Source organism: Brachyhypopomus gauderio, chromosome 15 (assembly GCF_052324685.1).
Source record: "Brachyhypopomus gauderio isolate BG-103 chromosome 15, BGAUD_0.2, whole genome shotgun sequence".
NCBI lineage: Eukaryota > Metazoa > Chordata > Actinopteri > Gymnotiformes > Hypopomidae > Brachyhypopomus > Brachyhypopomus gauderio.
The window spans coordinates 3,421,929-3,437,596 of NC_135225.1; the positions used below are offsets into that span (position 1 = coordinate 3,421,929).

Sequence of the window (15,668 nt, forward strand, 5' to 3'; positions counted from 1 at the left end):
TACGTGGTCCTCACAGCAGACGTGTATTGGAGAACTCATCTCCCACAATGAGCAGGAAGGCAATGCCACTGACACAGGCATTGATACAAATGTAAGGTGATCTTAAAAAGAGGCCCGGCGTCGCTCACCGGCTCCTTGCTAAAGATTAGATGGTCAATATGCGTCAGTGGGGTGTCGGAGCCCGTGATTTAGAAAGGCGTGTGACACTCTCTCACGGCAAGGTTACTGCCGCTCGCAAACCATGATGACAGCCGGCCAAAGGAATGACAATCAGGGGGTGGACTGAGGTGCCTGCCATTCAATAATGACTGATTGGCCCATCAATTAGGCAACGTCACTGTGGGAACTCCATCATTGTATTGAAGGAGCAGAGCACACAAGACCATCACAGCATAATGTCACCGCAGTACCATGAAGGACTCCTCCCCTGCTGGGTCTTAAACAGGTTCCTTTGATAAATTGGCATGAGTCCGTGTGTGTGTATGTGGGTGTGTGCGCGTGTGTGTGTGTGTGTGATCATTCCCTTCATCTGACCTTGACGAGGCAGTTTGACGGGGGCAGTGAGTAGCATGAGATGACAAACGAGTGATGGTCCAGAAACAGACAGCGAGTCATTCTCCTGTGTGATTAGCTGTGAAATCTCGCAAACATGCACCCAAGTCCCTTTTGCCTTATTTATATATTCCTTCTCAAGCTCAAGCCTTTCATTTTCAGTGACAAGCTGTGATTTATCCTAATATGCCAGTTTTCAAAGAATGTATGCTTTGTTTTAGGATTCTTACAGAAGTTAAAGTGCACTTATTTTAAACTAATGCTTTCTTAAAATATGGCCATCATAAGGTACACTGCAGTTTAAAAATAGACATTAAATTAAAATGACCATTAGGGCAGTACCCATCAGTAATACTGAGGTGGGTGAAACGCGTCAGATATATCACAGATGCTATTACAACCTGCTTGCAACAACACTAACTGATTGATGTGTTAATGTGACCGACAAATATTGAAGTGTTTATTACAAAAATAAAGATGGGACTTCACATCAACTTCTCTTTTGTTCCTGTTCCTAAAGCCACAGAGTAATGCAGACTGGGTAGGAGATGTCAGCCATTGGTTTTTAAACGTGACTGTTGGGTGATGGGTGTCCACGCCTGTCAGCCTGTGCCAACTTTCTCCTGTAGTGTGTTCAAGATACAGTTCTACAAGCTGAGGCAGTAGCCTTCTGTAGCAGGCACTCCCCTCCTCTCCTCCCCTCCCTCCCTCCCTCTCTTTTCCTATCCCTCTTTTCTCCACTCTTTTTAACAAATGGACATCAACAGGCCATGAAATAATCAATGCTGATGATCCATCTTGGGCGCTGTCGATATGTTAATGACTCTGCCTCATCGTTATGGCGACGGGGCCATAAATCATTCCCTTTTACCAGAATGCATAGCAACTGGTGCCGCAAACCCCTGGCCAGGAATAAAACACTGTCTTTTAACGATTAATGTCCAAACATTCTGCTGCTCTGCTGCTTGATTGTTTTCAGATGCCAAAAAAGTAGGACGGATTGTAAATCAATAAAACAATAAGACAAAGTGTTTTAATAAAAGGAGAGGTTGCGAGTAAATCATCGAGACTCTCCATTTAGCACAGCTTCCTGGGTAACAAATAATTGGATACCTGCTACCCAGAAGTCATTTTTAAGGTTATAAATGCTCGTGTCTGCACAGGCTGAGAAGCATGCTGGCCAGCTGCCTCGAATTTTTCAACTGTGTGTGTGTGTGTGTATGTGTGTGTGTATGTGTGTGTGTGTGTGTGCGTGTGCGTCTGCGTGTGTGTGTGTACAAGTGCATTTCTTTAAACCTCAGCACAAAAAAGGCACATTTTCATCAATAAGACATGTATTACAGATTTATATGTGCACATAATCTTAATTTATATGGTACTGTGCAAAGGTTTTAGGCAGGTGTGCTGAAAAGTAAGAATGCTTTCAAAAATTGAAGAGTGTATTTTTGTCAATTAACAAAATACAAAATTAACAAAAGGGAAATCTAAATCAAATGATTCTTTCGTGACCACCCTTTGCATTAAAAATCACATCAGTTCCTAAAGATACACTTGCACAAAGGGATTATGTAGGATTAGAGACAGGTGTATTTTTAACCAATTATACCAAACAGGTGATAATGATCATTTTCATATGTATGTTGCAACACAGTCATTAACTGAAAGAGAAACAGCTGTGCAGGAGGCGTAAAAGTGGCAGAGAAACAGCCAAACTACTGCCAAGGTGACGTTGTGGAAGACAGTTTCGTGTCTCAAATCACCGTACACCATGACAAGCACAGCACAGCACAGCACAGCATCAGAACTAAGACTAAGACTAAGCACAGCATAAGACTAAGCACAGCACCAGAACTAAGACTAAGCACAGCAACAGGACACAAGGCAGTTATGCTACAGCGATGTCTCTCCCAGGCGAAGATTTCAAAGCAGACTGGGGCTTCAAGACGAGCTGCACAAGCTGTCATGAAGACTCACAAAGCAACGGGCCACATTGAGGACAATGTATCCAGGAAACATATGAAAGACACATCATTCCCTTCAAAATCAGAAGATGTCCAACAGTGTTATCAGCTCAGAACTGGCAGAAACCAGTGGGACCCAAGTACACCATCTACTGTTCAGAGACATCTGGACAGAAGTGGTCTTCATGGAAGAATTGTGGCCAAAAAGCCTTCACCATGGAAACAAGGTTAAGTGACTCAACCATGCACGAAGACAGGAACTGGGGTGCAGGAACACGACAGCAGGGGCTCTGGAGTGACAAGTCAAATTTTGAAATATTTGTCTATAACAGAAGGCAGTTTGTTTGGTGAGGAGCTGTAGAGTGGAACAGTAATGAGAGTCTGCAGGCACCGGAGAAGCATGGTGCAGGATCTTCACACGTTTGGGGATTTGGTGAGGGTTAACGGTGTCCTCAGTGCTACAAAATAGACAGATACTGATCCATCACGCAGCACCTTCAGAGAGCTGTCTGACCGACTCCGAATTTACTCTGCAGCAGGCCAGCAACAAACGGAGCACGTGACATTAAGAAACATCTTCCGTGTAAAGAAGAACAAGGAGTCCTGGTATGATTGAGTCTGTCTGGGATTACATGTAGAGACAAAAGAATGTGCCCATCCACAGAAGATCAACAAGATGTTTGGATCAAGCTCCTGCTGAGTTCCTGCAGAACTGTGTGCACGTTGCACAGAAGAACTGATGGTGTTTTGAATTCAAAGGGTGGTCACATCTGATATTGATTTTAGATTTCTTTTGTTTATTAGCTTTGCATTTTGTTAATTGTCAATAAATAAACACTACTATTTTTTGCCAGTGTTACTCTTCACATACAACTGAAGTATACTGCAGTTATATATGCAATATGTTTATACAGTTGTGATCAAATTTATTCAACCCCCACTGTAATAAAGTGTTTTGGCCAGTTTGACATTGATTTTGATCATTTCAGTCATCTTATTTACAATTATATCAAAGAGGCACTTATAAATTAGACAAACATAACATAATATTTATGATGGAATAACCACAAATGTCTTTACTGTGCTCACATCATTATCAGTTTTATTCAACCCCCTAGTGACATTATTTTTTAGTACTTAGTACAACATCCTTTTCCAGTTATGACAGCTTTCAAGCGTGAAGCATAGCTTGACACAAGTGTCTTGCAGCGACCTATGGGTATCTTAGCCCATTCTTCATGGGCAAAAGCCTCCAGTTCAGTCACATTCTTAGGCTTGCGCACTGCAACTGCCTTCTTTAGGTCCCACCAGAGGTTCTCAATTGGATTTAAGTCTGGTGATTGTGATGGCCACTCTAGAATGTTCCAGCCTTTCATGTTCAACCATGCTCTAGTGGACTTGGATGTGTGCTTCGGATCATTGTCCTGTTGGAAGGTCCAACGTCTCCCAAGCCGCAGGTTTGTGACTGACTCCATCACATTTTCCTCCAAGATCTCCTGGTACTGAAGGGAATTCATGGTACCCTGCACACGTTGAAGCTTTCCTGTACCATTAGAAGCAAAACAGCCCCAAAGCATAATTGACCCCCCGCCATGCTTCACAGTAGGCAAGGTGTTCTTTTGTTCATAAGCCTGGTTCTTCCTTCTCCAAACATAGCGCTGGTCCATTGTCCCAAACAGTTCTAATTTAGTTTCATCTGACCACAGTACACTGTCCCAAAACCTTTGTGGCTTGTCCACATGACTTTTGGCATACTGCAGTCGACTTTTCTTGTTCTTTGGAGTCAGCAAGGGGGTGCGTCTGGGCGTTCTGGCATGGAGGTCTTCGTTATGCAGTGCGCGCCTTATTGTCTGAGCTGAAACTTCAGTGCCCACATCTGACAGGTCTTTTTTCAGTTCCTTAGCAGTCACGCGGGGATTTTTCTCCACATTACGCTTCAGGTAGCGCACAGCAGTCGCGGTCAGGATCTTCTTTCTGCCACGACCAGGTAACGTTTCCACTGTGCCCTTTAACTTGAACTTGCGAATGATACTTCCGATAGTGTCTCTTGGAATATTTAACAACTTCGCAATCTTTTTATATCCATTGCCATTCTTGTGAAGAGCAATAACCTCTTCTCTTGTTCTGGGACCATTCTCTTGCCTTCACCATGCTTGGAAACACACCAGTAGATGTCTAGAAGGAGCTGAGTATCACAGTCCTTTTAAATCTGCCTAATTGGTGCTTATCATGCTTGATTGTTGCTCGTTGACATCCACAGATGTTTTCAATACCTGATGGAAAACACTGGAATGAACCTCTGTTCTTAGGAGTGGTAGTCGTAAAGGGGTTGAATAATTGTGTCAATGAAGAAATCACAAAAAGGCCATTTAATACTTTATGACCAAAAAAATTGATGCTATCTTAGTTGCATTTAGTTCTTTAACAAGTCCTTGTAAGATTTCATTATGAACACAATTACAAATGTGCACTGAATTCCATAAAACCCTTCGCAGCATTGGGGGTTGAATAAATTTGATCACAACTGTATATCCTACAGTACTGTAATACAGGATTTTAAATAATGGAATGTTAATACTCTGCATTGATTCAGAGGTTTGGAGATGGTATCTCCTAGCATGCACCTGCTCAAACATAAATGAGTGTTGTGTTATCTGTAATTCATACACAGACATTGTTTCCCCTCCACAAACATTGTCTTTCTGGGTCCAACTTAAATTGTGTGTATCAGATTCCTGATACCTTTGTTATCCCATTTAGTAATGTTCATATTTAATTTAAAACGGCTATTTATGTGCGTAGTAACAAAGATCTTATACATTTACATAACAAGATGGTGGACAGTTGCAACTGAAACAACCCTAATGGTAAATGTGTGTCGTACCTATGTGACTCCTGCAAGCGTAGAACTTGTTTCCTCCATATCAATCTGTATGAATGAACTGTGTGATTTAGTGGTCTGACGGCAGTGGAATATTAGAATATGATATTTCTGTGTCTCTGTTTAGGAGTGTGTCTCTCTGCCAGGAGCACAGTTGATTGTATAGTGCTCTTATATCAATTTAGCTCCTGTTATGGTTATTGCAGCTTAATGCGGCTGTATGAATTGAACATGACACAGGGCTGATTTATTTTCCGCATGTTTTCTTAACCTTGGATATTGGGTTATTTGTCAGACTATATCCCTTTGATTTATGACAAACGCAGGGCTGATAAAAACATGATACCCCCCCCCCCCCCCCCCCCCCCTTCACATTTATATACACATACACATTATGCAAAGACTCCTCTATATGTCTAGAGAGAGAGGGAGAGGATGGATGTTGTGGTGGTTTATACAGGGGCTCAGACTGACAGAGTCTGTTTATGATGTGTGAGAGTATGGACAGTGTTCATGAGAAAAGCTTCAACAGTTTACAGGACTCCCGAGTACAATCAGACTTAATGTCAAGTATAGAGAGGCTTTGTAATGTCGACTGTCCATTAGAGCATCAGCCATTTTCTTCTTCAGACACAAAACAAAATGGAATTCAAATTAGTTTAACAGTTGGTTTTGTTTATTGGACAAATGAATAATTAAGTATTCATTCCTTATTAATACATTTCTTTGTACCACAGTGTCTACTGCCAGGCAACCAAATATTATGATTAGATATGAAATGAAAAATTCAACAAATCTTGCACATATATATAAATACATTTTTTTCCTATTTAAATTGCAGCCAGCTTTTATATTTTGAGGTCATATTTTGATGATGGCATAGTTTTTCTTTGAAATTACAAGGGTAATGGTACAAAGGAACACTAAACAGATCCCGAAATCATTCCATAATCACTTCAGAGTGCATTAAGCAAGATTAACCATCATGTATTTCCAGCTAAAGCAATTTTGTCATTTTAGCAAAACAGTTTTCAAAGCGAAACTGTATTTGTTTGGCGCTGCTGCTCTGAGTCACTCCACTAGGGGAGAAGCAGTGTTGATGTCATTTGGTGGTCAGTTATGTTCAAATCTGACTTTTAAGAAATATTACATTAAGGTTGAAGAGAATGCTCTGAAGCCCAGAATCAGTAATAATACTGACAGCTCTGATCTTGAGTTTAAAACATGCATTTTACAAACACTACCTTTCTTTAAGCAACTATAAATGCCCACGTAGCTATAGACTAATGTTCACCGAAGTGTATTTTTATACCAGTATTCACTAAAGCGTACTTATACTTTGTTGATTATCTACACAGGTAGATAATCTACAACAGAGCCGTCTGAGTTTGCTCTAAGTGAACACTGGAGCAACTTGAAGATCGTGATGTCTAGGATTCGGGCTGCCACCGTCTGGACCACGCCTTCTTACCCACTGCTTGGTTCTGTAGTGGACTAGCTTTTATGTGATTCCCCAGGAGATCCAGATAGTGGAGAATCATAAATCTTCACGATTACAGCTCTGCTAGCAAAGTGAATATTATTCACACCAGTGCCCTCAGTTACATTGCTTCATATATAGTACAGTAGCTGGCGTGGACACTCAAGGTCTCCACCATGGAGAAGGGTTCCTCCATAGTTCACTCTCCCCAAGGTCCTTCTGCTAAGTCACTGCGGGACGTACGTACAGAAATTCGTTATTTATTTATCAGTATTATTTTCTAAGCGAAAACCCATTTCAGAACAAACACAAATTGGGACGCCGTACTGGGATTCTGCACTCGTTATGAAGTGGTGTGTTGTGAACCAGAGATGAGCAAGCAAGCAGGATGTCTTGATCTCTTCAGGCACAAAAGTATCACAGAGGCACAACACAGCACAACGGCAGAAACATGGTTTTCATCCAGTCTCCTTTAGATCTCATGAATACAGCTGGAGTCTCTCTCCTTCTCTCCCTCCTCCATGGTTTATGCAATGCCTGCAAGCATTAACCTTCCTAGCATATTTACATAAAGGGAATTTACTTCAGCTTTTGACGTCTAAAATTCCCATTATCTCCTTTGGGCTTAAATCATATCTGTTAAACCACAGCAGTTTTTTTTTACCTCTCCTCTCTCTTCATGCTGAGTATAGTAATGATGAATCTGCTTCTCTGCTCTGTGCCAACCCTGGGTGGACATAACAGCAGTTGTTTAAGTTTTCCTAAATAAATAGAGCGTGTTTCAATAGAGATAGACAGCAGAGACGAGTCTGGGAAACTGCAGAGTTTGACTTGTGGAAGTTGCCTTTCTAAACTGTTTTTGTTACTAAGACAAGGAACATTAACTCCAGATGACAATGAAAGTAAATAATCTATCAGTGGAGTGCAGTAAATGCCATGTGTTGAAGAGGCAAAGGAGGGTCTATAACCCCCCCCACCACACACACACACACACACACACACACACACACACACACACACACACACACATCTTCCCATTAATCTACACATGCCACATGCTGTAAGGTCTGACACGCGTTATACTCAGACTGTGCCATGGTAGTACTGGGTAGGATGTAATTACTCTAATTACTTAGGCCTCAAAACACTCGACTTACACAAAATACACCAGGCCAAAACATTTCACAGGTCTTCTGTTTCAGTATGTAGTTGTGGCCTTCTTTGTCAGGTAGAAGTCTTTAGTAGACGTCTGTGGCATGGTGTTCCTTGGTGCTAAAGGATCCTCTAAACTTCACCACAACAAAAACAACCCCCCAAAAAAAGTGTTTTATATTCACAAAGTCTGAGGGTAAGCCACGATACAATGCAAGGACAAAACCCTTCTGGGTTTCTAACATTCAGATTTCAGCCTGTGGCTGTGCATGTGAGATGACCCCAAAGAAAAGTTCAAATCTTCAGGTAGCTTGATGATCCTGTCTGGAAATTTAGATTTTCACAGCTGTTCTTCAGAGCCTAGTGTTGTGGACTGTGTGGGCATTCAGTGGTTCCTAGCTCTCAGGAACACCCTGTTCAAATGGGATTTAGCACTCTGGTAAATGAGTAAACAAAACAGGTTCGTGTGCAGACAGGTAGCTACGTAGGTCTTTTGCTAGCTTCTCATATAAAGGTTATTTAGAGTATTTGTGAGGTAAAATTCTGTACAAAAGCCTCTCCAAAAAAGTGGAGAATAATACTCCAATACACAAGAATTTTTAAAAATCACAGCAGTTTTCCTTGCAAGTTGCTTGAGAGACAGCAACCCCTATACTTTTCTCCCAACAGAGACCCCAACCCGTCCCTCCCAACAGAAGCCCCCACAGAGTCCCACTGCTCGGCCTGATCACAGTCCAAATAAAATAGTTTCATTGATTCTAAAGGCCTGCGATCCACTGAACGAGTGTGGAGATAATTTCACTGCCTATTCAGTGTCTTCATCAATATTACTTGGTTTTCAGGTAGTTTCACTAGCAAAATTTGCCTTGTTATTCATACACAATTTGAAAAATGTGAATAAATTGGACGATATTTCAAGTGAAATATCTAAGACACAAATGGCTGTTATAAGAGACGGAATGTAGTCCTGTCAGCCGAGCATTTTCAAATGCTTTTGTCCAGAACAAATTAGTTGCCACTCTGTTCAGTTCTCTGTTCAAATTGTTCTAGGTTCATATGCCTTTGCAGAACACAGTAATAGTTGGCATAACGGCTAATATATACTATGCAAGCATAAAAGAGAAGTCAAAGTCTCTTTTGTGAATAATACTTTCACTATAAACGGTAGACCAAGCTTGGCTATTATCACATTTAATGCCAGGAAACAGGGCCTCTTGAAGGCCTATTCAAAGATCTCATTTGTTAAATTGTGATAGAATGACTTTATTCATATCCTTGGGGTCATCTGGCTAATTATTTGCTGAAGCATATTTTGAAATTACACATAATTTGAGCTGTATGATATTAATGGGGGGGATTGTTATTCGGATTCCTGGGAATTGCTGTTGATGGGAACAATCTGTGTGCAGTGAAAAATGATTTAACGCTCTCAGCAGGAGTTGTAGGATTTACCATTGTGGTGCGACGCTATTAATTCTCATTGTATTGCAAAGCAGCTTGATTGCACACTGTGAACACTGTTATTGGAGAATTAGTGCAATTTTTGTCACAGTTGTTTTGGTGTTCCATTAGATGCTAATTAGGCTCTCTTACAATAATTAGAGCCTCTTGCCAGACAGACCAATTTAACTAGTCCCACACTCACAACATTAAAAAAGATTAAAATACGCACTGCTCATACTCTGTAATTAGCTTTATGCTAACCGCAGTCCTTGACAGAACTAGGGGTCAAAAGGACTTTTATGTTGCCGTTTGAGTATAGCTCATCAGTTCGAGCTCCAAAGGACGACGTTCCCTTTAGAGCGCGTGTGTTTCCAGCCCCGCCACAAGGACACACGGCTGCCTGCTGCCTCCGGGTTACTTATGCCTGAACTTCAGCTAAGTTTTCATGGGGTGCTTTTTTTTTCCTTCTTCTTCTTCTTAAGGAAGCCCCTCCCCAACAGACTTCATGCTGGTGATTGGTGGCAACGTATTAGAAAAAAAAAACAGCCTATTCCTGAATATAATTGGCTCTCATTCATCATGGTTGTCATGTTGCGCGTAATGCCGAGGAACAGTGCGCGGCTTGCACATCAATCTCCGGCTGGCCGGGCTGACGGGTCTTCTGAGGGCTTTGGCAGCAGGGAGATGGCATCCTCCACTTGGCCCTGCACTTTTAAAACTGCTCGCTTATGCAGCCGGTGGCATTTTGCTTACGCACCCCTGAGAGCTTCTCAATCTTCCCTCCACACGCTGTGTCTCTCAGACGTCCACCTAGCGTGGTTCCGCATTAGCATGAACGCTCGTGCTTTCTTTCCCCACATGCTCTTTTTGTTATCGTGATGGTTATTTATTTATATGTGAAGAAAGCTGCAGTTTTTTTAAATTGAACGAACGAATGTACACAAGGAATGTGTTTTAGCGTTATTATTTTGGAAAGTTTACAGATTGATTGGAGTGATAATAGCATAGTTTAATTAGTGCTTTCCAAGTCGTGCCTTATTTCCTCTGCAGATTGTCTTAGTATATGATGATTAATACCAATATCATTGACACACAATTTAAACTGTGCATTTAGAAACAGGATTTACAACAGATTGCTTTGAGCCCCCCCAGATTGTCTCCACTGTGTGTATTTGCCTATAACCAAACCACTCCAGTCACATTAGTCAAACTGCTATCTGCTGACCCTCGACTCCTGGGTCGTTCTGAGAAAAATAGCTGTTGAACTAAGATGTATGTACATACATATATAATTAATGTGAGCGTGGGGCGTGGTGGTGTTGTGTGGATGCATACACAGGGCTGAACCACGGCCTTCGGGCCATCGGCAGCCTCCTTCATCATGTTTTTTGTTCTCATGAATAATTAAAAAACTTAAATTACTTGCCATGTACAAAATTCGTATGCTGGGTTAGGGGAAAAGATACATGAAAATTAATTTTCTTTTCTCTGAGAGTGACAGGAAATCAATTAATCTTGATGTATTATTTCATGCAGGACAGGATACAGGAGGCAGTAGAGAGATCGGCTACAGCTGTTCTCATTGGAAGGGCCATATATTATAGTTGGCGTGTTTGACAGCTTCTGAAGGAAATGGCTGAAGGATACCAGGCAGGTGAAGCAACTGTAAAAATTTATTGGAGGATACAAACTGTTCCCAGGGCCTGACATAACCCTTACAGTGATAGAAAAACAATACCGTTTCCCCTCCCCATCTCCGCAAGAACTCACTTTTACTATTTACGGCATTAGCACAGCTTGTTCGTTTGATTAATTTGTTGTGTTCCTCATTGCCCTTTGGGAAGAATAAAGATTTTGCATTGGTATGATAAATGTGTCCTAGTAATATAACACTGCGGATGGAATGACAGAGCTATTTACAGCTCACTTCAACTTTTATAACTTGTCAGTATTTGCAAGTTGTTGTCCAGCACTGATAGGACTGTAAATAAGGCTCGTGCACGGATATTATTACTCTTTGAGGAGGTCGTCTGATTCAACGCTGCTCTTTGGACTTTGTGTCTGTCTTGTAGTTTTTCTCCATGCTTGTCCCCCTTAGAACGAGCACTCTCCACTTTAAAATGACAAGAGTCCCTTGTTAAAGTCATAAGTGTGAACGCAGCAGCTCTGTGCCTGAAGGTCTCGGGCCCTAGCCGCGTGCGATCATTTTACCACGTTAATATAACTTGGCCAGAGTTTCCCCATATTCCTTATTTATTACCTGTCTGAGTGAACTTGAGATTAAGGTCATCACATGAGTCGAGTATGTGACGGCTATGATTTCCACCATAAAGTGGCCGTGTGGGTGATGGAGTGACGGAACAGGTGTGTGTTCGCGTGTAGGCGGCCGCACGTACAGTAATGCCCTTGCGCGGCGGAGTTTGGGTGCGGCGTGACCTGTGGGGGCCCCTCCCTCTCCACGGTGCCTTCCGCCACCCTGCTAACCCAAAGATTAATTGCAGCAGCGGCCCGCGGTTCATTGACGCTGAGTGACAAGCGAGTGGCGTGCCTTCACTCCCCCACCGTTTGCGCTGTCGTACGAGGTGTCTGCGGCCAAACAGTTGTTTCCTCTCGCGCTCGGAGAGCGGGACACAAATAAGCCGTAAAACGGTGCCATGAATCCGCGGCGCGCCGCCCTCTGCGTGCGTGTGCCATTCTCAGCGGTGGAACATGTGCTGCTGTACCTCAGAGGGGAAAACTGGCCGACTTTGTCTCGGTGCCTCGCTGCAGTGAGCTGGCAGCGTCCTCCGTCCTGCCAGGGAGAGAGAGAGAGAGGACCGTTCTGGGCCTCACAATAAATACCATTCCATTTATGAACAGATTTCTCTGGTCAACATGACTGGTAATCAACAATCAGTAAACATCTGTTACTATCTATTAATAACGCTGCCCGCCAAATTTATGGCTGCCGACTGCTGGCATATTTGTATGAAAATATATTTCCTGCAGCTGACGGAGTGCAGCTTGGTGTGCCAGTCGACACCATTTGTAAATGGGAGACAAATTAGAGGGCGTGAGACAACTAAATTAAAAAGGCAAATGACCCTGACCAGATGGCTCAATATAACAAATGTAATAAGTTGTTGAGCTGCCAGTCCTACAGACGATGATAGTGAATTGATTTTGGAATGTGATGGCCGGCCAGACAAAAGGTTATATGTGCAAACTTTCACGGCAGTCTGTCCTGTGCTCCGTCACAAAAGACATTCAATGTCTTTTATTGCAATGGAGTTTGTCAGATTGGTACTGCTGGAAATGAGGGGGTCAACAGGCTTTTCTGTCAGACAAGGGAAATTCAACTTTTATCCTATTCTCTTTTCTCCAGGGGCCAATCATAAGAAGGATTTCACCATGTGTCGTGTTTGTCATGACCATCAAAGTCAGATTATGACATTTACCATCATTCATCATTCCTGTGTTAGTGTTTTCGATTGACAGTGACACACAGAGATAATGCGTTACACTACCACATTATTGTTTTGTAGGTGATTGTCTATTTAGCTGGTATGGGCATTAACTTAAGCGTTTAGCACAAATGATAAATGTACTTAAAATTGTTTTGTTTTTGATGATAATTCCATGACACTTGCTCAGTGTCATGTAGTGTTACACATGTAGTGTTACACATGTAGTGTTACAGTCTGTAGCCTCTGGGTTGCTTGTATAATAACGCATCAGTGTATTGTGTCATGTACTATTTTGCTACCTTGTTAAAATCAGTGATCTTATTATTGATTTGCAGATTTTTGCAAATCAGCTTTGCATATACCACACTCTAATCTGAAATTGTGAGATTTTTCACTTTTTAAAACTACCTTACACTATAAATAGTTTGTATTTAAATTGGAATAATTTCTTTCCCTACTAAATTCTCTGTGCACATGGGTCGCTGAGAGTCTCTTGAAACTGATGTATCATGGTTGTAATTTAAGATGAAGAATATTAACATTTTGTGTCTGGTAAATGGCTCTGCTCTCCTTGGGCCAGGACTACATTTATTTGGGTTAAGGACTGTGTGTTAAGGAAGCTGATCATAAGATGGTCCATTATGGTAATGGCTTGCTGTACTTCCTTAGACTTCCCTAGTGGCCTAATATTTTATTTATGACTTCTACTTTAACTTTGATAATGATGTGTAGATCATTGTATTGCCTTACGCCCCGTATTAATACACACATAGTTAGCCTGAGCTATAAGCAATTTATTTAGTTTCATTTAAGCCTCTAAATATAAAATAGGGATTAGATGTGGGTTAATGAAGGCATGTTCTTGAGGGAGGGCTAATGTGCAGGCGCGTGAGCCATTCTAGTAATTGGTTAATGTATCATTTTATACATTTTTTCAATAAAATGAAGTGGTCAGTGCCATTTGTCATCTTGGAATTGGATTAATTGAAACTATTGTTTAAAATATAAACAATATAAACAATCAGTTGCTAATATAATTCTGGTGCCATTTAACAACCATTTTAAAAGAGCAACTTATGTAAGCTTTGATAATGAAAACACGTTAAATGTGGTTTTATTAGTCTGAATAGCTATAGGACTTATAATTAAACATTTTATTTTAATTCTCATAACTGTATTGTAATTATGTAATTAATGTGTATTATGTCGTCTAACACTATTATGAGGGCTGTTTACATTTGTGCTGGGCTGCACCGTCTTCCCTGCATGGCTACACCCTCTCTGACTCCTCCCCCTGAAAATAAAGAAATAATAACTGTGAAAGAAACGCCACCCTAGTAGCGACAGGCACAATTTTTTGTGAGGCTGACACGGGGGGTGACATGTAGTAGATTCTAAAATGCAGAGATGTGCAGAGGTCACATAAACAATTTGCCACCAAACTCGGCTACCCATAATGCTCTCTGCCCTGGCTGTTCAATATTTGGTGGATCGGGGGGGGGGGGGGGGGGGGGGGGGGGGTGGGGGGGGTGTAGGGACAGGGGCACAAAAGAACAGTGAGAAAGCCTGGGGGCTGACTGCAGTCAGGTTTGCATTTTTTTCTGGGTTAATTCACTGGATGAAAAGCTGCGGTGTGCGATGTGTCATATATCAAAGGCAGGGCATCAGTAATCTTTGCTCAAGGGCATGGATAACAGACAGATAGACATGTGAATGAGATGGAAAAAAAAGCAACTCATCCTTTTCTGCTAACACCACGAAGGAGATAAAGGAAGATTTATGAGTCATCTTGGACCACATACCGGCATGCGGCCCCATTTTTCACATGCTCCAAAAATTGGTGCAGGAAAGCAATCTGCTTGTCAGTGTGTCCATCAGGTGCTTCAGGAGGAAATTGGGTCCTTCGGGCTTTTTATTCCACAGTCAGCTATTTTCTTTATAGTGGTTTTGTTTTTAATGGTATCCATAAATATATGTAGGGTTATAAGTACCTTTATCACCCAAGGTGGTTTTTGTGTGATGTGATGTGCGGGAGGTGCTGGTTCTCGGGGACTGAGGCAGGGCAGATAGCAGCAGACACACACCTGCAGCCGTCTGTTCGCTGCACTGACTGACACTGATAACACGGCCAGACTGCACTCTCCATCAGAAAGACTGCCAGTCATTACTCTTAATGCAATGAGGATCGTGCATGTGTGCGTGGGTGTATATCCTGCGTATGTATAACTTTACATTTTATCCCAAACGTTGCACATCTTGTATGTTCATTGGAATTTGGGAGGTGTTTAATTGTTTTATGTTTTTTGTATGTGTGTTTCTTAAAGGGCTTTGTTAAATATTCCAAAACAGCCTTGTTTACTCAAGTGTGGGAGTGGCTTCACGCCGCCCCGCTCCGCTTTGCCCCGCCCCTCGCTGCCTATCAACGTGCTTTCACTTCACAAGACCTGTTAAACTTGATGGTTCAGTCTTAGTTAACCAGGGACGTGTTTTTCTGTTGAGAGGGGACACTCATAGCTCATTAATGCCACCATTTCACAGCGCACACACGTACAACAGGCAGTGATAAATCACTGCACAGTGATGTTGAACATGTGCTAAGTTTATAAATACCTGTCTTGAACATCAGCAAGAAATTCTATGTAGGATAACCCTCTGGAAAGTGGGCTGACGTATATAGTTTGCAACACTGGATCAAAGTCAGTGTGCAACTATTTGATTAACAGAGATTACGGTTGCTCTTTGTTGTTGGGAAA

The 15,668-nt window shown here is 41.9% G+C and overlaps 1 protein-coding gene across 2 annotated transcripts in view; it reads left to right on the plus strand.

Moving 5' to 3' along the window:
• Positions 1–15,668, plus strand: part of lrmda (leucine rich melanocyte differentiation associated) — a 138,280-nt gene that overhangs the window by 64,800 nt on the left and 57,812 nt on the right. Inside the window, exon 4 of one of the 2 annotated variants that reach the window (XM_076974769.1) lies at positions 1–967. This exon is cut by the window's left edge and continues 196 nt beyond it. The exons of the other annotated variant lie outside the window; for it this stretch is intronic. Coding sequence (XP_076830884.1) covers positions 1–51 — 51 coding nt within the window. The 3' untranslated portion in view covers positions 52–967. Of the gene's footprint in view, positions 968–15,668 lie in introns of those variants that run through there. 2 annotated transcript variants of the gene reach the window in all.